Source organism: Mesitornis unicolor, unplaced genomic scaffold (genome assembly GCF_000695765.1).
Source record: "Mesitornis unicolor isolate BGI_N332 unplaced genomic scaffold, ASM69576v1 scaffold24834, whole genome shotgun sequence".
NCBI lineage: Eukaryota > Metazoa > Chordata > Aves > Mesitornithiformes > Mesitornithidae > Mesitornis > Mesitornis unicolor.
This window is the reverse complement of record NW_010181152.1, coordinates 28,603-50,056: the sequence shown is the minus strand read 5'-3', so window position 1 is coordinate 50,056 and position 21,454 is coordinate 28,603. Positions and strand designations below refer to the sequence as shown.

The 21,454-nt window shown below is 44.4% G+C and overlaps 1 protein-coding gene across 1 annotated transcript; it reads left to right on the top strand.

Annotated features, from left to right (window-relative positions):
• Positions 1-153: 153 nt before the first annotated feature.
• Positions 154-18,994, top strand: AKAP13 (A kinase (PRKA) anchor protein 13; the record flags this gene model as incomplete). Its single annotated transcript, XM_010183343.1, has 19 exons — positions 154-220; positions 1,408-1,543; positions 2,502-2,614; positions 3,687-3,833; positions 4,457-4,707; positions 5,316-5,441; positions 5,535-5,652; positions 6,193-6,441; positions 8,673-8,749; positions 10,095-10,276; positions 10,359-10,441; positions 10,769-10,948; positions 11,670-11,834; positions 13,872-13,942; positions 14,469-14,513; positions 15,164-15,214; positions 15,594-16,043; positions 17,781-18,093; positions 18,901-18,994. Coding segments are annotated over 19 exons (2,874 nt in total), but the record flags the coding sequence as incomplete, so codon positions are not given.
• Positions 18,995-21,454: the final 2,460 nt, after the last annotated feature.

The window sequence follows — 21,454 nt, the reverse complement described above, 5'->3', positions numbered from 1 at the left end:
TATATATATATATATATATAAAAATACACGTACAGCCAAGAACTGAACTGTTTTGAGAGGATTCAGAAAAACATAGCGTTTTAATTTCAGTTGTGGCACAGCCTGATGGGAAAAGGGAGGAAGAAATTACAGCAAATTTCATTTTTCTTTCAGCCACAGAAAGGGGTGCTGCAGGCACATGATACCTCTTCATTATCCACAGTAACCATGAGAAACAAAAGTAAGAAAACTTCTTTTCTCCCTGCTTTGGTGATGATCTGTATCTGCTGTTCTTGACTATTCTGACAACTAATATTCACTATTATGAAAGATAAGCATTTATCAGTGGGGATTAGAGCATCTTCTGTGCATGTTAAGCAAAATATGAGATTTCAGAAGTTGTACTGAAGTTGCTCAGAGTTCATCCACTTCTGCTGTGTCTGTGTAGCTTTAAGCAAATGTAAAGTCATCTCAGATTTAAAGTATGTGACTGCTGTAGCTTGGTGAAGGCCTGCAGCTGCTAAGTCCACAAAGTCTGGAAGATGCAGCCTATGTCCACAGGTGTCTGACACTGGAAAGAATCCAACTATGAGTATTGTATTAACAGAAATTGTTAAGATTACAAGTGGAGAGGATGTTTGTTCAAAATACATTTTTAAAATTAAATAGTCTTTTGCTTTAAAGTAGTAAAAACAGAAAGTATAATTTTGAATAGGAGCAATACTGACAAACTTTTCCTGGCCATGCTGAGATGCACACTACACTGTAGAGCTACCGGTGTGACCAAGCACATAGAATGGGAATGAAATAACCCATATGGGTTTTGTAGTGCCATGACTTGATAAGCTTATTTAATGACAGCGTGGAGATCACTACATGGAACCACACTGTGTGATAGAGGTGTACACACTCTGGTATTTATTGTGAAATTCAGAAGTATCACTACAGAAAGCAGAAGTACATCTGAAGAAGGGAAAATCTGGAATTAATATGAAGAGTAGTTAAAGCATGTGATAGTATATTGAGATAAGGATTAGCGTTTGTGGTATATACTGATAGAGAAACCTATCTCAAAAAGTTTGACCAGAAGCAGGAAGATGTATGTAACTATAGGCCCAGGGAAATGAAAAAGCCAACTTAGTGGATCGCTACATGCGATTATTTATCAAATAAAATTAAATTCAGTTTCCCAAGTGTGTGTTTCTGGACTGGATCCCACTCAGATCTTTTAAGTGTAGTGCAACGCAGTCAGTTCTGCACAGGAGTCATTCTTTCCTTTGTTATGGCTGTTTTGAACAGCTGACATCTCCTGGTGATGACTCTAGAAAGAAAAGGAAGTGAATTTTACAGCCTGGTTTCTTCACATCATAATCGTTGCAGTTGAATGCAGTTGCATGAGCTGACTTTCCTCTGACGCTTCCCTTCCAGGCTCACAACCGAAGGAGCGCCCTCGCTCTGCAATCCTTGCTCCTGATGAAAACACCGTAACCTCAATATTCAATAACAGGAGATCACAACAGCCTACAGCACTTTCGAAAAGTGTCTCGATACAGAACATTGCAGGGTAAGGTTTCCTCCTACCCACATGAGTCTGCGTGAGTTATCTGACACTGCAAGCACAGGAGACACTTAGATCTCATTGAAAATAAATTCAAGTACTATGATTTGTGTTAAAGGTACAAAAGAGGATCACAAAACCAGAAATACCCATGTTACGTATTGATACCATCAGTTGTCTTCTGCAGAATCAGATTGTCTGGGCTAGTTTAGTCATGGCTTGAGTTCAGAGGCATCTGAGTTGACCTGGTTCTATTCAAGGTCACTTCATAGAGATGCTCTGGAAGGTAATTCCCTCGCCTTGGGCTGGGCACTGTGCAAACACAGGTACAGCGTAATAAACTTCTGTGTCCATAACAATAAAGTGGAGGTACAGAGCTGCAATCTTCATGGTGTTTTAGGACTGCATTGTACCCAATTAATTACAAAAACCAATGGAAGAAAATCCGATTTATGGTTCCTACACTATGTGCATATTCAGCAGTTCTACTCACAGGGCAATAGCGTGGACTGGCATTTTCTGGTCTGTTTGTACGCCCTGGCTCTTCGTGGTGAAATTCATTTCAGTCCATTTTTCTGATCTTTCTCAAAGCTAGTGATAAAGACTCTTGGATAGATCTTTGTGTTGCATTTTTGCACTGCTTGCACCAAGAACAGTGAGGATGGGAAGCAACTGTAATATGGAAAGGAATGGAAAGGAGTTACCCAAACCATAAAACCTCAGGTGTGATTCTTTATAGAAGAAGCACCATCACTTAGAACTCTCTAGATCTTAGTTTGTTGAGCCCCAATGGGTATTTGTTAGAAAACAATTAATAAACTTAAATTTCTGTACATAACCATGCAACTCTTGCTTTAGTTTTCAATTCATATTTAAAAATGCGTTTCTTCTGTGTACTTGCAACTGCATTTGGCTGTTTTTTATGTCATAAATTATATTCTGTGTTCTTTTTTTTTTTCTGCAGAGTCGGGAATGATGACAACTTAATAAACACTTGGAAATTCCTGTCGCAGTCAACAGACTCCTTAAATAAAATCAGCCGGGTTAATGAGTCCACGGAATCACTGGTTGATGAAGGTAAGAGACTCCCATGGCGTTTTTAGCAACAGAAAGCTCTGAGTGCTGCTTTCCAGAAATAGAAAATCCATTTTGGCATTTCAGCAAGTGTTTTCCTTTCTAATGGACAATTAAAGTGCATTTACTTTAATCTTAGAATATTAGTATGATAAACTAAAACAAAGCCCCACATAGTAATTTCTTTAGCTTGTTGAATTGTGGGAAAACATTTAAAAGGTTTCAGTTACAATTGAGTTACTTGGAATTTAGCTCAGGGACAAACATTTCCTCTTTCATTCTGTGCCTCTGGCCCATTCATGCAGCCACAGATTTTGCACTTTGTCACCTTTTTCGTGCTGATGTCTTGCATTTTGTATTTTTCCCAGCGTGGGGAAGGAAGAAACATGTTGTTTAGTTTTTGAGGGTTTGAAAGTGAAGTCAGTTAAATTAATTTCTTAAGTTTAAATATTTTTATGTTGTGCTTTTTGTAGAATATAATCAGTATTTTTACATCTTTGCCAATATTTACCTGACAAGAGCTGAATGGTCTTAATTTATTAAGGACTAACCTAGGGCACATTCATGGTGACAAGAAAAAATTCCCTGCAAAAGTTCCTGCACAAATGAGCAGTCTTAAAGATATATATGTGTATGTGCAATGTATGAAGTGTTTGCTTCTACCTGCATCAGTTCTAGCTTTCTAGGCTTGAGAACACAGACTTCACATAGGTCTAAGTTCTCTCGATTCAGTGATGTAAATAACGAAAGACAAACTGGGTATTGTGGGGTGTTATATATCTGAAATGTTGTTGCATTATAGATAAAGAATCCTTGTCTCTTATCTGAGCTAGAATTTGGTCTGTGCAAAAATCATGAAATAGTTTTGTGCAAGTAGCAAATAACCTTTAGAAGTGCTTTTCATGACCTGGTCCTGACGTGGTATAATTCCATAGGATCGTTTTTCTGTCAGTAAAGGACAATGTTTGTGATGGCTGTGGTATGAGAGAGAAAGCTTAAACCTAATGAATAGACAGGAACTCTCAATTGAGACAAGTTACCCACATCTTAATGGCACTTGCTTTGCTTTGTGAAGGTGCAGACATGAATGAGGGACAGCTGATGGGAGACCTGGAATTCGATTCCAAGCAGCTGGAGGCAGAGTCCTGGAGCCAAGTAGTGGACACCAAGTTCTTACAGCAGCAGAACAAAGATGTTGTCATGCGGCAAGATGTCATTTACGGTGAGAGATGCCTGAATCTTAATTTTTGACTCATTGTAGTTAGCTTCTTGATATACTCACATGTATGGATTTGGGAAGCTTTAGGTCAGTGCATAGGAACATTGACTTGGTTTCCTCAGAAGCCAAAGTTTCATTCTTTAAGTTCTTAGAAATGTAATGTATTCTGTGAAAGATTTCCTTCTGTCTTTCACATATCTGAAAGCCATCAAAAAAATCAGAAATTGCCTCTCCTCATTTGTCTGCTGATGACATTTAAACTCTGTTAGAGCAGAGCAGCTGGCTGGGAAGTCTTCTCCTGCTGGATGCAAGAGCCATCCTGTCTGGCAAAAGCGCCCTATGTTGAGGCTAGCAATGAGGTGTTAGGAAGGAGCAGTTAATAGTGCCAAAGGTTCAGACCTTGGAGCAATATCCAAAACTCTTTGTTGTGGAACTTCTCTGCTCCCCCCATTTCTCCCACATTTGAAACTGTTGATTGATGTTTAAATACCTGACACAATATTTTCTGAATCAACTTTGAGAAGCTCAGTGATGGAAGAGCTTTCCAATGGCAGCTTTTTCCTTGTACTGTACGCCCATGTACTCTACAATGTCCTTGATTCTGACCTTGTCCTCATCCTGTACAGAGCTAATGCAGACTGAAATGCATCACGTCCGCACCCTGAAGATCATGAACGATGTATACAGCGCAGGGATGTTGAAGGAACTGCAGTATGATCAACAAGTCGTGGACAAGATCTTTCCCTGCCTGGAAAACTTGCTGCACATCCACAGTCACTTCTTCCAGCGGATTCTGGAAAGGAAGAAGGAGTCATTGGCAGACAAAAACGAAAAGAACTTTGTTATAAAGAGGATAGGTGACGTCTTGGTGAATCAAGTAAGTGCTGGAAAATGCTTGCACTTCTGAGAACACAGCTGGAAACCAGGCGCTCCTCCTTCGCCTGTTAGATAATCACAGCTGATGGCACCTTTACTCTTCACACACGTAAAAAATCTCTGCCTCTGCTTTTTGAAGCACTTTTCACTCTTTCAGAGGAAGGTCTAATGGTGAAAATTCATTTAGTTTATTTTGTGGGCAAGAGAAGCATTCCCTAACAGACACAGAACGGTTTGGACCATAGCCTGGAGGGTAGGCAGTAGCCCACAGCAAAATATGCCCAACGTGTTTCTTGGCCGAGTTACTGACCTGCTGTGTTTGACTTTGGTTGGATCATTTTACTTTATCTGCATTTTCTTTCTTATTCTTGTTGTCTGTCTTGGCTTTTTTGTTGTTGGCTCTTAAGCCTTGTAAGTAGCACCCCAAATTTTGTGGCAAGTGTGAAGTCCCAAACTCAGCTCTTATTTTCTAGTGATCTACTTGCTTGGTTTAGGATGCTTTGGATTGATTTGGTTTCATCGAGCTCTTTCGAGAGACTGGCAGGCACTGCTGGGGTATCACACCAGGAGCGCAGTGCAGATTGGACCTCTCTGTCTCATGTCTTGCAGTTCTCCGGTGAGAGCGCTGAGCGAATGAAGAAAACATACGGCAAATTCTGCGGGCACCACAATGAGGCAGTAAATAACTTCAAAGATTTGTACTCGAAGGACAAGCGGTTTCAGGCATTTGTCAAGGTAGGACCTGACAGAACAGACATAGAGTATGTCCTTTCTGCACTCTGCTCTGTGCTTTGCTACAGAACTGAAATTTCCATCTTTGTTCCTTAGAAAAAAATGAGCAGCTCCCTGGTGAGGCGTCTTGGGATTTCTGAATGTATCTTGTTGGTAACACAGAGAATCACAAAGTACCCAGTCCTGTTACAAAGGATCCTGCAGTACACCAAAGGTAAGGACTAGTTCTTCTATTCTAAGTGTGTATTTGTTCCTCCAGTGTAAATTTCTTGGATACTTTTCAGCTGAAGTAGTTTTTCTTAGAATAGACCAACTAATCCAGTCATTATTGTCTCACACTGCTGTAATGAGATAACTCAGTTTCATATCTCTGTTTAGGATTAGTTATTTGGGTGCCTTGATTTGGTTGCTCCAGGTGTGTCTCTAGTTAATTATGGAGCAACATGCTTAGACTCCAAAGTCTCCCTGCTTGCTTTTTTTGATAGTGTCTAAAATATGTGGTTAATTTATGCTTATCATCTGTACCATCTCATATACAAAGTATACGGGAATAGTCTCGAACCTCAACTGTGTATGTGAAAGGCTTTGTGAAACTCTCCTTAAGAGGGAAAATACGCAATCTTATCTCAGGAAAGTATTAAAAAGTTATAATATGGGAATTTGGGAGGGAGAGGAGGAAGGACAGAAGTAAAATCAGGAAGTCAGAGTCCGCAAGGGTGAAGTGAAATCGAGGTGTTTCTCTTTCTGTTCAAAGAAAATGAAGTGGAACACGAAGATTTGACTCAGGCATTAAACCTCATTAAAGATATGATCGCTGCAGTCAATAACAAAGTCAGCAATTACGAAAAGAAAATGCGTCTTAGTGAGATTTACAACCGGACGGATAGCAAGTCCATCATGAGGATGAAGAGCGGCCAGATGTTCGCAAGAGAGGACTTGAGACATCGGAAGCTCATCCGAGATGGGCCTGTTTCACTGAAAAATGCAGCTGGCCGCTTGAAAGGTAAGACTGTCCAGCATTCTGCAGTGCAAGAATACAGCTTGTCCTCTCTGAGCGTAGGATTAGTCCTCAGATTGGTGTCTCCAACCTTTATTTACTCTTTTGCTTTGAGGGGTTTTGGCAGCAGCTTTCCGTGTTGTACGCTCACTTCCCATCACAGCATTTCCAATTCTTCGTGTTGCTCCTGGGGTGATGGCTGCTTTTTCTCCTGGTGACTGCCCAACTCCTGAAGCCTTGGGTTGCAGTCACACCTTGGTGCATCAGCCAAGGAGCAGAGCAATTTGGGGATCCTTTGGGCCAGGATGGGGCTGCAGTTGCCCGGAGCAGTGAGTCAGACCTCGATGCCACCGAGTACATGTGCAGCGGTTCCAGGAAGCATGCTCACTGTGTCTGACTGGCAGCCTCAGCTTCCCCATGGCTCTGCCCACCAGCACCACTGCCTTTCCTTTGCTCTGTCTGCAGTAGGGCTGCCCAGGCTCAGCATTACCTTCCCAGTTTCAGTGGGACTCCAGAGAGTTGTCCCAGGCATTTACTGCTCTTGAACCTCTTGAGCTGCTCACGGAAACTCTTCAGAAGATACTCTGGTGTCCCTGCCGCTGCTTTTTGCTTGGTTGATGTTTTCTTGAATTGTCTTTTTTTGTTATCGACTGGAAATAGCTTCTCCAAGGTGCTGTGCTCTGCCGAATGTTGAAGTTAGCAGTGAATTAAGCACTAAATCTCCCAAGGAAGCCTTCAGCAAGGACCATGGTAGCAGTAAGACCAGGCAAGGTATTTTTAGCAGGAAGGCTGGGCTGTCCTTCTCTTGTTTGCACCAACAGCTGATTAAACCAGGGTATTTGGGCATGAGTGGGGACTGGTAGCCAGGTTCAATGCTGTGGTGGTAACACCAAATTCCGTGTCTGGTATGATTTATTTTGAAGTTTTAGAAACAGGAAGTTTACAGATGGTTTCTAGGCACCCAAGATTACTATTGACTTTAGATGGTGGATGAAGCAAGTTATGCCGCTGTTGTGAAATCTTGTGATAAGTACAGGCTGCATTTGCATTTCTAAGTCATAGAAATGCATAAACATAACTGTCTGTAGTGCAAGCTCCCAGCGAAAGCAGATCCTGTAGACAAGCTGCAGAGCCCAGTAAGAGTACTCGTTCATACATTCAGGCTGTTTTGTGGGGTTGGAAATGGAGCACAGAGAAGTACAGGAAGACGTTTTCTTGGAGGTTTTTAGCATTTCCCCTCTTGCAAAATGCACAGATAGAGAAGAATGGAGTCAAATGCCAACTTTTGCAAAGCTCCCAGAGCTTCGAGTTCATTTTGTAGCTTTGATTAAAGTTTGGTGGTTCTTTTAGCTGGAACAGATCCCGTCTTCCCAAAACTGAATGGAAGGAATTACCCACGGGATGATTTAACTTTCTGGTTTGCTTCCTCTCTATCACAAGATTTCCCAAGTACATTTCACAAAAACTCTTTGTACTGAGGGCTCTGGGTGGGGCATTGTACTTGGTAGTTGCTGTGCAACTTTGTGATATGTCATTAGGAGACTTGGAAGACTGTTCATGTACTCTGGGAAAAGGCTGCATTCTGATTTAAAATCCTCTGTTGGCTTGATGATGTGCCTCCTTCTCCCGTGAAAGCAAGCTGGGTCCTGCATCTCACGCAGGCTCTGTTGGCTCCCCTCGGAGCCTGCGAAGAGTTGTGTTTGTCTGCGAGCAGAATTAGTGGTGGCTCCTGAAGTCCGTATTTCCTGGGAAAGAAACTGCAGCTGACAAATGCTGTTATTGCACGGTAATTTACACTCTGCAAACCACTCATCAAGAGAACCATAAAAGCCAAAACTTCCTGTGCAGATATTTTGCTTGAGGGCTAAAATATTGATTGTTTGAGAAAACAGCGCTTCTATTCAGTGTCTCTAGCTTTTGCTGTTATGTCCGTGCCCTAACAGTTAGAAAGCATGAGGCTGGAGAGGAACAACCCTGCTCTGACCGATGAAAGGAAACCCTGCAGTTTCCCCGTGTGCTGTTGTATTCTGTGTAATGCAAAGTCGGTTCAGAGCGAACCTGACCCAGCATCTCCAGGAGCTGCTGCTGCTCCTCCTGTTGACCAGGAGGCTGACCCTGCTTCCAGGATTTCCAAAAACATCCCTACCAGTCCCCAGCGCTGGTGTTTTTAAAAGAGAGATCTGTTTTGGGGTGGGTTGCATGGTTATACTGCACTGGTTTGCTTTTTTCTCTTGCAGAAGTCCAGGCTGTTCTCCTCTCTGACGTGCTCGTATTCCTTCAGGAGAAGGACCAGAAGTATGTCTTTCCCTCACTGGTAAGGCTTCGACCTTTTCTCCTCCTTCCTTTTTCACATGAGAGACCCTTCATGTGTGTTGTGCAGTGAAACCAGCCGTTGCCTGCTAAACAACTTAAATTTCTTGCTTATAACGTTATCGTTTGACGAGCAGACTCCATTCTTTTTGATAGGAAAATATGTCTTCATGCCCCACCTCCCCTTTCTGCAGTGCCTTGGCACAGCTGATAATTGGCCTGTCGCCTGATACACTTACTCCTTTTCATTTTGTGCAAATTGAAGCAGTGATTGCAGTGGGAGGGGGCAATGGGATAATGCAAACATTGTAAAAATGAATCTCGGCAGAAGAAAATGTCCTAATACATTGTGAGCTGCTATGGAGGGGGAGAAAAATGCTACTGCAGTAAATTCAACAGAACAGCTTGCAAATAAATGTCAGAGGAATTATATTTGTAACGCATAAAACAAAAAACATTAGCTTTTGAAGGCAGACCTCATAAAAGGGCCAGGCACGCTGACCTGCTAAAGAAAACCTGATACCTAAATGAGTCTGCTGGGGCTGTGCCTTGCAGGCATGGTCTAGACTGGCTAAACCTTGTGACCTTTCCACCCTGTGAACATTTTGAAAGCTGATGATTTGTTATCCCAGTTCCACCACTGATCTGCACAGCCCCGGTGCCCTGCGCTGGAGGAGCTGATTTGCAGACAAGTCCTCCAAGTGAACCATTACCAAATACCCCAGTGCAGCATCTTGTAAATGCACAAAGGGGCCGACTCCTGCGCAGGCAACACAACAGCAAAGGGACGTTTTAACCAAGCAGGCTGATTACACAGAGACCATAGCACACAATGAACGTTCTCTTAAACATAAATCGTAGGAGTCAGCTGTGAGCTTCTGAGAACAGCAGGGGGTTTGTAGGATTTGAAAACGAGGATGTTACTCCATCCCAGAGAGAGATCACAAAAATAATGTGTGTGAAGCAGGCGCTAGCAAGCTGCACTGTGTTTAAGGAGCTGTGATATTAATGACAGCAAGTGTAGGCAGAAGGAGGTGAGATCAAAGGTCTGCTGGAGTTAGAGCAAAATGCGGTAGAGTTTGCAAAACCACAAAGTCCATTTTAAATTAATTCTTTGTTGAAATGTAACGAGGTGAAATTGCTTTTCCTACAGGACTGGTGGAGGAAAGCAAGCCCTTCCATGTTCTTAGACCTCATTAAAATGATTTATTTTTAATTACCAAATAGGTTCAGAAAATGTTTACAACCTGAAAGAGGTAGCAGTATGGGTATTGGGACCATTTTAATGCTAGTTTGCATCTGGGAACTAACACCGTTCACCCTTTTCATCCATTTCTTTCCATCCGTAGGACCAGAAATCCACTGTGATCTCTCTGAAGAAGCTGATCGTACGGGAAGTGGCTCATGAGGAGAAGGGCTTGTTCCTGATCAGCATGGGTGTAAAAGATCCCGAAATGGTGGAAGTCCATGCCAGCTCCAAAGAAGAGCGTAACAGCTGGATACAGATCATTCAAGACACAATGAACACCATGTAAGCTACCAAGCTGTTCTCACAAGGCAGGTGATGCACACGGTCATGTTCTGGTAGTAACTGAGACGCGTCTCTTGTCCAGGGATAGAGATGAAGATGAAGGAGTCCCTTGTGAGTCCGAGTTTGAAAAGAAGGTGTCGGATGCGAAAGTGAGAGGACTGAAAGGTAAAAACCTGCCTGGGACAGAGCTGAGGAGCTGGTTTGAAAAATTTACAGGAATTGTGCTGGGTTTTGTGGTTGGACTATGACTTTTTGCAAAGGAGTGAGAATCCTGCATCCAGCAAATAAGTGCAATCCTTGTTTGGACCTCACCTTGCTTGCATTATTTTTCTGTGGGTGCGCTGGAGCCGTTGCCGTGCAGCATTGCACAGGGCATGGCTGTATCTATCATCAGGTTCCACTAGATGGGGCCAACATCTCAGGAATCGCTCTGGTTCCTTGCTGAAGCTTTTATTTTCTGTCTCCATCTCTGTTTTCTGTTCTCCCCCACAGAACAACTTCAGCAGAAGGATAAGCAGATCCTCCTCTTGCTGGAGGAGAAGGCCAAGATCTTCCGGGACATGGCAGACAGCTCTGTGCAAGAGGAAATGCCAGGCTCCAGGCTGCTCTTCAGAGCCAACACAGAAGAGGCACCAAAAGGAGAGGCCATTATGAAAACAGCAATAAATGAAGGTGAGCAAGTCAGGGTGATGTGTTAATTACACTAACCAGCGCACCCGTCTGCAGTGAAGCCATCAGTCCTCAATCACCAGTTTTCTCTTCGTCAAAATCACTGCACAGATAAGGAGATACTGTGCTACTCACAGTACTGTCTCAGGGACAGGTAATGAGGATCAGGAAAAGAAGCAGATATTGATGGCTGTTGAAAGAGGGCAGAAAAGAAGTCAGCACAGAGAGCAACCATCCACTGAATCAGCACTAGGGTCAGGAGCAGCACAGGATTTAGCCTTGGCTGAAATTTGGACCGTCCAGGCTTTTGCTGTGTTTCAGTCTCAGCAAAGTGTGAGAAGAGGGGGCGTGGGATCCAGCAGGCCAGGGACAGGCAAGTCTGTGGACAAAGGAGAGGGCAGGTGGAAACTCGGGCAACTTTCTGGTGTGATTTTTGGAGAGGCTAAAAATTAAATGCTCTTGTAACAGCATTGTTGTAACACCAGGGTTGCCTGGAAGAAGAGAGGGAAGCGTAAGCCTGTGCAGAGCTCCAGGAATTGGAGTTAATGATCAGACAAACTGAGATTTTGCAGGGGGAATGCTCACTGTTCATATCGTTGTCATAAAAACATGGTTTCTTAGTGCAGTGAAACCAAAGAATTTCTGACCTGAGATCAGGTAGGAATGAAAATAGCTCAGAAACCTGAGGTGGTCTTCAACAGACATATTGTTGCTTTTTTATCAGTTGAACTGCTGCAAGACCTGGTGAACAGGAGCCTGGGCACTGCCCTGGGGCAGCAGGTCAGCAGCGCTGCCCTGGAGCAAGAAGGAGGAGTTGGCCCCATCTCTCTCCCCAGGAGGGCAGAAACTTTTGGAGGATTCGACAGTCATCAGATGAACGCCTCCAAGTGTGAGTAGTTACGTGTGTGCACATCAGCATTTGTTAATAAGACATAATGTCATCCTATCCTCTTGCTTCAGAAAGACTCCAGCAGCTGGTGATTTGTGTTTCCCAGGTCCTCTCCAATAGTTGTTGATAGGTTAAATAACAGATAAGGGGAAAAAAAAAAGCGTATGTAGAGGTGGAATGATGGTTATTGAAAACCCATGGCTATCTGAGGATTAAACACCTGAACCCTTCACTCCTCTCTCTGTACTCTCTCAAATCAAGCTTACTCCTTTACTTACATGCCACATGAAAGCATTTAGCTTCTTAATTAGATTAGTTTCTTCATGTTCCTATTGTAATACCTGCAGCTCTCCTCTTCATTCTTCAGTTATCTTCCAGCAGGAACCTGGTGCTGTTGCAGTTGGGAATGGATGAGGATGTTACTGAATCAAGCACCTTCTCCCCTGGCTCTGCTCTCTGTGCATTTGTGTTCCACATACAACTGCATGTGTTATTCCTGCAATTAAGTCTCCCAAAAAAATGTGTGAATATTTATTTCAGCTGCGTAGTTGGCTACTTCCCAAAATTCTCTTTCTTTGCCCTAGTCATCAGAAACCTCCCTGTCCTCAAATTCCTTTCTCTGTGGTCTCACTCATACTCCCAGTACAGCCAGTTTTGCTGCGCTAGTGTCTGTCTCAACATTGGGATCGTTGGACCTCGTCTGACCTTCTGTATTAAAGGAGCAGTGTTAGCTCCAGACAGTCAGACATGAGAAGTATGTAGAGGTTTTCCCAGCTCTATTGGAAAGCTGCAAAGCCCTCCGCAGGCCTTGTCATCATAATGACAAATATATTCATGCTGGAGGGGTTTGTTTAGGGTTGTGCCTCTCTGTGTCGCAGTGATGAATGGGGCAACCTCAGGCTGTTCCTTCCACAGCTCTGGGTTTCCTGTAGAAATGTCCTCTTTTGAATTAGATTGTAATTCATAGTTCTAGGACCTTGGGAGAATATGGGAAAAGAATGTGGGGCCTGTTTGTTCAGCTGGAGGCCAGGAGGCATGAAACCTGGCTTTCATCTCCAGTTCTTCTGTTCACAACCTGCGCAGCCTTGGGCAAGGCTTATAACTTGACTCCCCTTCGTTCTGCCCTCCAGCAAAGCAGAAGGGAGGTGTTTCCTCCTGCAAAGAGGTAGAAGGTCCCAGGATGTGATGCATGAGAGAAGGTCTGTTAGGAGGACTTGAGGGTCAGCCTTTAATAGCAAAGCCTGCCTGGGGGTGGTGGGAGGAGAGGGCCTTTGCAGAAGGTATGATTTCCTTCCCATTGCTGCAGATATAGGTGTATGTAAAGCTGTTTATCATAAAAAGAGTGGCAGGAGGGAGGTTCCTAGTGCAGGTGTGGGGTTTCCCCATGGGCTGCCTCTCAGCTGGCAAGAGCTAGGGGACCCAAGAGCCATGCAACTTCACAGCCACGAGCAGAAGGGCAGCGCAGGTGAAGGGTTGCAGCCCTCTCGGCCCCACAGGTCAGAAAGATAAGTCCAGTGTCCCTTTGGAGATACAGGTTTCTGATAACTAAAGCTAAGGAGAAATTATTAATATAAAATTACACAGCGTGTTGCGCAGCAGTATCTGACCCAGCTGTAAATTGCATTTGAACAAGAAAGGCATTGAAGCTATACCTACAATAATATACCCAGGGATGATACCATTATTGCTCTTCATCTTCTCTTATTCTGCCTCCTGTCTTCTCAGCAAGTATTCTTTGGTAGTAGACAGCAGTGCGGGGGCTAGACAGAGTACAGTTAATAGGAGTGTGCTGAATTCATCAGCATGTTGTCTGAAACCAAAGTCAATCCTAATCTGAATTCAGATCCACTTTTCCTGGTGGTGCTGACATGTTCTGTATATGTAGGGAGCAAATGTATTTAGTAAAAGTGTCAAGAACTCTGTGTCCCCTTTTGTGAAACATCTGAGTTTCCTGTATTAAATTTCTCAGACATTAGCAAGTTCATCTGTGGCTTAAAATGTCAAATAATCAGTGTCAGTGCTGCCTTCTTCCTTTAGGTGGAGCGAAAGATGAAGGCGATGAAGCTCAGGACCTGCGGAGAACAGAGTCAGACAGCATTTTAAAGAAGGTATTTCTTGGTTTAGCTGTCTGCTACCTCTGAGTTTAGATTTCAAGGGAGGGGCAATTCAAGTCTTGAAAAATGCCTGAATTTCTTGACAATTAGATGTATCCTAATAATCTAAAAAAATAAAATAAAATTGGAAGTATGCAGCCAAAACCGCTTTGCTGTAGCTAAAAATCCTGACTTGAAAACCATTGCAAATCAGTAGTATTCCTTTGTGGCACAGGTTATCTGCCATCTGTCTGCAGATCAGCTAAAGCATGTGTTTAATTATGCATCGTTATTGAAATGATAAGGTCAACTATAACCTTGCACCTAATCTTGCTGTGGATTGATCCATCATATAACTACAAAATGATACCCAATTAACATTTTATTTTGTAAGAATTTAACTTGCCTAAAAAACATGCACGAATTCTCCCAGAATGGAAGATGGAGGGGGGTTTAATGTGTCTGTCATTAGTTCAGCTTCAGAACACACTTGCTGTGATTTCTCATTTGTCCTCATATTAAATCTGTGATCTTTTCATAGGGTGGAAATGCTAATCTGATGTTCATGTTGAAAAGGAATAACGAGGTAAGAATTGATTCTATTGCTCAGCTGTTTCCTTCATTTAAGTGGCAAGTGAATTTGTCTCAATAGGTGATAATGTAGAAGAAAATACATTTCATTTGCCGAAGCACATGTAGACTTTTAAATACATTAGGCTGAACCCACTGTGTTACTTATTTGTTTAACCTTGGATGTTCAGATAGGGCATTCGCTGATTGTCATCTGCTCGCCAGCAGGATGCTAGGTACTGATTACAGGCAGCAAGGGTTAATTACCACTAGGATGCACAGGGCTGTATTTATTGTGCATCTGCAGACAGAGGGAGTTTAATTTTATGTTGCAGGTGCAGTGAATGGGGGCAATTAGATTTCTATTCTCCCTTTGATACACATTCATAACTCCCAATTAGCATTAATGGCAAAAAGAGAAGCAGTTCTCTTTATGCTGGCTATCACACCACTATTGCCGGTACGCCAGTGGTTTTTCTTCTTAAAAGTTATTGTAGGATATGAGAGATGCAGATAAATTTTCATCTGGGCTAAAAATACATGGATGGGATGGCCATACAGCTTGTCTGGCCCACGAGTGGGTCACAGTGGAAAAGGAGAGTGGGTGCTTTATGCGTACCCTGGCACCCAGTGAGATCTAATAGCAACGCTTTTATTTTCTCGCAGCAGGTCCTCCAAACCATTACCAGCCTCCATAAGCTGCTCAGTGCTTTGCAGGTAGGCTTGGCTGTTCATCCTGCTATTGCATGCCGCTTGCTCAAACTGCACATCCCGCCAGTCAGTAACAGCCACTCGCGCTTCATCCCCATCTCCGCTTCTCCTATGCTTGTCACATCCCTGCGTGGCCAATTATGCTGCAGGCAGGTTGTAGGAATGAGCTCCTCCCTAAGTGAACCAGTGCTCACCTGAATTTGGGAAGCTGCTTGGGGGAGATGCTCTGTCAGCATCCTCTGGTAGCCATGCCGTAAGGCAGCAGTGCTGAGCTATGAATTTGGTGGGAGATTAAAGGATTCGATATAGCACCCTGAGGTTTTTGGGGATGGAGCCTCTCTCTGTGGAGAGGGTGTTGCAGTGATTTGTGTCCCCTCTCTCCTAGGGCGTCGTGCTGCAGCAGGACACCTACATTGAGGACCAGAAGCTGGCTCTGAGCGAGAGGGCTCTGACCCGAAGCTTCTTCCGGCCAACCTCGCTGCTGGAGCAGGAAAAGCAGCGCAACCTGGAAAAGCAGCGCCAGGAATTGGCCAACCTGAAGAAACAGCAGATGCAGCACCAGGAGGAGCGGCGGAAGAGAGAAAAGGAGTGGGAAGTCCGGGAGAAGGAGCTGGCGGAGAAGGAGGCCCATCTGGCCCAGCGAGAGGAGCAGGTCCAGAAAGGGTGGCAGGATCTTGAGCGAGAGCGAGAGGAACTGCAGGTGAAGAAGGCCTCCTACCAGCTTGACCTGGAGAGGCTTCGCTCAGCGCAGAAGCAGCTGGAGAGGGAGAAGGCGCAGTTCAAGCAAGACATGGAGCAATTAGCTCAAATGCAGCAGGAGCCTGACCACAACCAGGTAAATGCTGCCAATGGCTGGGAAAGCTGTGCCCTGCAAGGAGCTCCTGGATGGCTCCTGGGCCAGCTGCATGCCAGCAGTGATAGACTGACACCAGCCCAGCCCTGGACACGCAGGGCCTGGTATTTAAAACTGGCTCCTTCCTTGCACCTGATGTGCAGGGCTGGGTTTGTTGTATCTCCAGAGCTGCCAAGGCGTTGCCAGTGTTGATTCAACATGGTATATTCAGGATGCCTGGCCACGTTTTTGTGCCATGTGTTGGTGGATGGCAGAGTGGAGGTGGCTGGCTTGCAGAGAAGATGCCCTAGGCAATTCCAGGAGGTCGGTAATTGCCACTGATTTTGGCTTTCACCCCATGGGGGCTGAGGTCTGGAGTGGTGAGGCAGATGAGACGTCCTTCTTGGAAACAGCCTGAGTGTTGTGAGTTACCTGCACCCTCCAGCTGTCACAAAAGCCACTTGCAAGGCTGATAAGTGCAGGGGAAAGCTGTTTGTACACTTACTTCCATCTCCAAAAGCGTTCTCAACAGCTAGCAAAGAGTTGGACGTCATCCCTGTCCTAAAGAGACCGGACACTTGCAGTCTGGTAATGACTCAGTGAGCAAAAGTTCCCAGCTCTGCTGCAAGGGGCTTCTGCCCCTAGCCAGGAAGAGAAGCCCACACACAGATCCTGCTCTGTGCATTTTTCAGCAAGCTGGGGTTTATTGCTCTGTGCAGCAATCTGGCTGAGGAGAGCACGCATCCGTTGGCAAAACATGGGCTGAATTTGATCCTCACGCCTGTTGTTGATCATTTGTTTGTTTGTAACTCACTTAATTCTGAATGTAATTTGCTTAGAACTGTTGCAAAATTAGTTTATAAATGTTGGATTGTGAAATGGAAATGATTTTGGGTGCCTGAATGGACTAATTGCGGAGCTCAGCAGCGAGTGCTGAAAAGCAAATCATCAGAGGAGGGCTCCCTCTGGAAGCCCTCAGGAACCCTCCCACCCTGGTTCCTGATCGGGCCTAAAGTTTTCTGAGTGCACAACGAAGCTGCTCCAGCATCAAGCACATGTAGACATGAGAGGGTCATAGATGCTATGGGAGAGGCTGAGAGGTAAAATAACTGTGAGGCCTGGGGGATCGGGAGAAGGAAGCACTTTTTGAGGCAGTTATTGTACTGACATTTCAGGGCTATTAAGAGAGGGTTCGGTGAGGCTTTGTTGAGCTGTTGTTTTGATCTTCCCTTTGAATGTGAGGGCTCAATTATATCCTGAGACAGCCGTTAGAGGGGGGGGGAAATCAGGAAAAATGCTTTTGCTTTCATCTCTTGCTTGGGAAGGCTCCCTTTGACACATGCCGCTCCGCTGCTCCATGCTGGTGTTCCCCTGCCGGAGAGGCACGCTTCTCCTTGGCCTTCTGCCACCGTCTGTGTGCACAAACGATGCAGGGTGAGTCCTGGTATTGAGATCTTAGAGAATATTTGCCCTTGGCTTGTTGATACATAGCATAGTACATGTAGGAGCAAAAAAAACTGGAATGTTACTCTTTATGTGCCTCGTTTCTTCATCTTAGACAGAGAAGGCTGCTTCTCTCATGGCTTTGCCTGGATAGGGGCCACTTTTTAACTGGTGAATGGGCTGGGTGTTCACAAGAACAGTCTCTATCTCAGTGGGGTGCAGGACACGCCTTTCCTATCCAGGTTCTCGGCTACCCCCTTTCATGCCCCAATGAGACACTTTTCTTTTCCTTTATAGCTTTCAAATCTACATGAGAAACTTGCAAGAATCCCCTCCCAGTCCAGCACTGACGACTCCTCCAAGCAGAAGAGCCCTTCCCTTCCTAAACAAGGGCACTTTGATGCAGAACTGTCTGTCTCCCCTAAAAGGAACAGTCTTTCAAGGACACACAAAGAGAAAAGCACTTTTCATTTGCTTAGCACAATAAACCAGACTAACAAGGCAGCTGAGGAACAGCCCCAGATGCCTACCCGCCTTTTCAGTTTAGCCAAACCAAAGGAGAAGAAGGAGAAGAAGAAAAAGGGCAGGGGACATCGCTCCCAACAGTCTGGTGAGTACCATAGGTGTGTTTTCAGGGTCAGTGAGGCTGACTTTTTCCTCCAGCTAGAAAACTTGTGGAAGCCATGAAATCTAGCCATGAAATGTGGATGGTAGCACAGGGATGGAGATCATCAGCTGTGATGAGTGGAGTTCCCAAGTTGATCTTCTGTGGGCTTTTCTGCCTGTTCTGCAGCCCCTGGAATTTGTCAAAGGGCCACACTCTGCTCCTTGTCCCATCCTCAGCAGCCTCCACAGGCTAGATTCTCTATTTTTCAGCTTGCTCTGCTGTGAGGAGGAAAATGTTCTGCTTCAGTGTATGTGCTTTCAGGAGCTGCTGCGGGGATGCTCCTGGCTGTGGCAGCCCCTGTGGCACTGCTGTCTGCTTTAACTCTGTTGTAGTTTGGGTGTGATACTGCAACACTTCTGGTGGCTTCTCCCTTGCCCTCAAGCCTTGTCTATCTTGTTTCTTGATCTGGAAAAAAAGAACATGCTTTTTTTCTTTTTCTCTCTGTTAGTTTTGCATCCCCTTAGGACTCAGTTCTGCGCCTCAAACCTCTGACCCACGTAAAATTTGATCTCATACCCTCAGATGACCAGCTTATCCATGCTGACTCACTGATGTTTCCTAACTTGTGCACAGGAAAGCTCAGCAATTGTGACATGTAACTTCATGGTAGCCCGTCAGGGAACTGGACATCTTTTAAGGTGCCCAGTGGATTGGGCAGAGAGCAAGGTTTCCATGTGCATGGATTCCTGCTCTGCCTGCTGTATTCCTGTATTCCCATAGTGATTCCTACCTGTTTTCTTTGTGCTGCAGATTCTCACTCATCAGAAGCACCTCCAGAGGGTGAGGAGATCTTCTGCTGAACACAGACGGTCCCATCAGCGACTTTTGGCATTGGTACCATGGACATTTCCCTGCCTGCTCCACAGCATGCATCCAGAGGTTTTAAATAAAACATGTTTTGAAGTTTGTTAAATGGTGGGAAAGGGTCTCTTTCCTGTGGTTTTGCATGAATTCTCACCGCAGAGGCTGACTGCACGGCAAATAGCACCGTCTCTCTGTGCAAACCTTGGGTTGAATGGATTGGGATGGATGTTTTCTGTCTCTTCTTACTGCTAAAGGATGAGAGAACAAAGCCTTAAGGGGTCTGTGCCTTCAAATTCCCCTTTTTTGGGGAACGTAACCAAAACCAAGCATTTAGCAAAAGATTAGGACTCTACAAATGGTGCGTACACACTGGCATATATAGATGTACTGTATATACACCTATATGTATCTATGTATCCTCTGGGATATGCTTACAGTCTGTACAGCCCAGCTCAGCACTGCCCATGGGGATAGGTGATACCTGATGACTTTCAGGGAGTGTGTAGATATTAAATATCTTGCCCTTACTGCTCCGATTGTAACGCCATGGACTTGCACATATTTTTTGTGCTGATAGTATATGGACTGTTTGGTTTCAGAAAGGTACCTTACAGCAGGAAGCAGTAACAGCATTAAATACAAAAGTTCAGAGGAAAAAGAATAAAATTTAAAGTAATGCTGAAAGATTTCCATGGGGCAGAGGATTTAAATGTCAAACCGTTTCCAGAATCGAGCAGAATGTCTTTGGGTATATTTAAAACGATGCAGAAAAGAGAAATTCCGTAGGCTTGTAAGCCAACCCCAGGGAGCCAGAACAGACAGTGTTCAAGTGGGAACAACTCTAAGCAACTTTTTTTTACACAGTCTTTGAGCTGCAGCTCACTCCTTCCTTTCCCCAAACTAAAGATGATTTTTTGCCAGAACATAGTTCTCCAGTTGAGACATCCCCTCATTACAAGGCTGATGACTTACTGGAGACATGGCTGAAAATCTGCTTTTAGGGACCTTTGTTCTCTTATTTCTGTTTTTCTTCCCCTACTTCTTGTGTTACCATTGGGCTTTGGATTTTGTCAGCTCCCCTTGCTCGTTTCTAAGGCAGGATGAGACAGCAGTGATTTCAGAGCACTTCGGTGAGACTGAGGGGACTGAGTGCAGTGAGTGGATTAAACTCCGAGGAGGTGGCTCCTAGTCCCTATGCCTGTGCAGTACTGTGCACTTACTAGCCGTTCTGGGGGAGAAAATACGTTCTTGTGGACAAAACCGCAGTGGGACAGGTCCAAAGGTCCATTTCCATCGCCATGGCTCTAGGGTGAAGGTGTCGGCGTGTCCCTGCATTGCTGCCAGCAGGAGGGGAAGGTCTGAGGGTGGCTCTCGCTGTGCCGACCGCGAGGTGTTTGTACAGCTGTTGGTACAGGGATGTGTTCAGCTTGGGAAAAGGAATGCAGCGAGCCAGATTTTTTCCCAAAATTATTGTTCTTCCAGATCCTCTCAGGGGAATTGTCCGAGCGGATTTATAAATGGTTATGAGATGCTATCAGCTTCAAAATAGCTCAGGGGTTTGCTCAGAGTTTAGAGCTGTCAAGTGCATTTCCTTTCCTACGAGTTTATCCTTAAAAAAAAAAAGAAATAATTCTCTTCTTGCACTATTGTTTGATTTTGGTTTGCTCTCTGGCTTCTCACAAGCGAGTTTTTGGGGGTCGGTGCTGGTGAGGATCAGCAGCATTGATGGTGAGGGGGATGCTTAGACTGGGCTGTCTTGGTCAGTGCAGGAATCCTGAACCGCCTGCTTGCTTTTGGAGCTCTCCAAACCATTAAGATGGAAAGAAAAAAAAAAAAGAAAAGAAAAGAAAAAAAGGAAGAAGGTTTGAGATTTATTTTTATTTTGCTTTTTTAAAATATTATTTGGTGCTTATTCTTAATTGCAAGCAGGGCTTGCAAAAAATATTTATCTTTCTGTTTATTTGAAAGAGTTCTTTTTTTTAAAAGGAGTTTACTTGGTTTTATTTTTTTATTTCTTTTAACATTTTATTTTGCTTCTGTTTGGGGGTTTGAGGGGTGGTTTGGTTTTTTCTTTCCTTTTTTGTTGTTTTTTTGTTTGTTTTTTTCTTACCAAGAGATTGGTAAACCAAGCGTTTGTATCTCCTTGGTTCCTACAAAACCAGGGCTTGGGCAGTGCTGCTCATAGCAGCCCGTGGTGTGCCCAGAGTTACACTATTTCAGCTGAGAGCTTTCTTCAAGGCAGAGCATCTTTGGGCCAGAAAAAGTCTGGAAAAAGCAGCAGTGACTTCAGACAAGACTCCTCCTATCAGTTCTCTTCCTTGTTTAAGTATTTTGTTTAGGCTTTCTCATACCTCTCGGAGGCGAAGGAAAAAGGAAAACATGGAGCATCTTGCAGCAATGAGAGGGTCCAGTCACTCGTCTGGGGAGATGCAGGCAGCTCTTCTGAACCTGAAAGGAGCTGGAGGAGGCATGTGCTGCTGTTGTGGTGTTACCTTTTTCA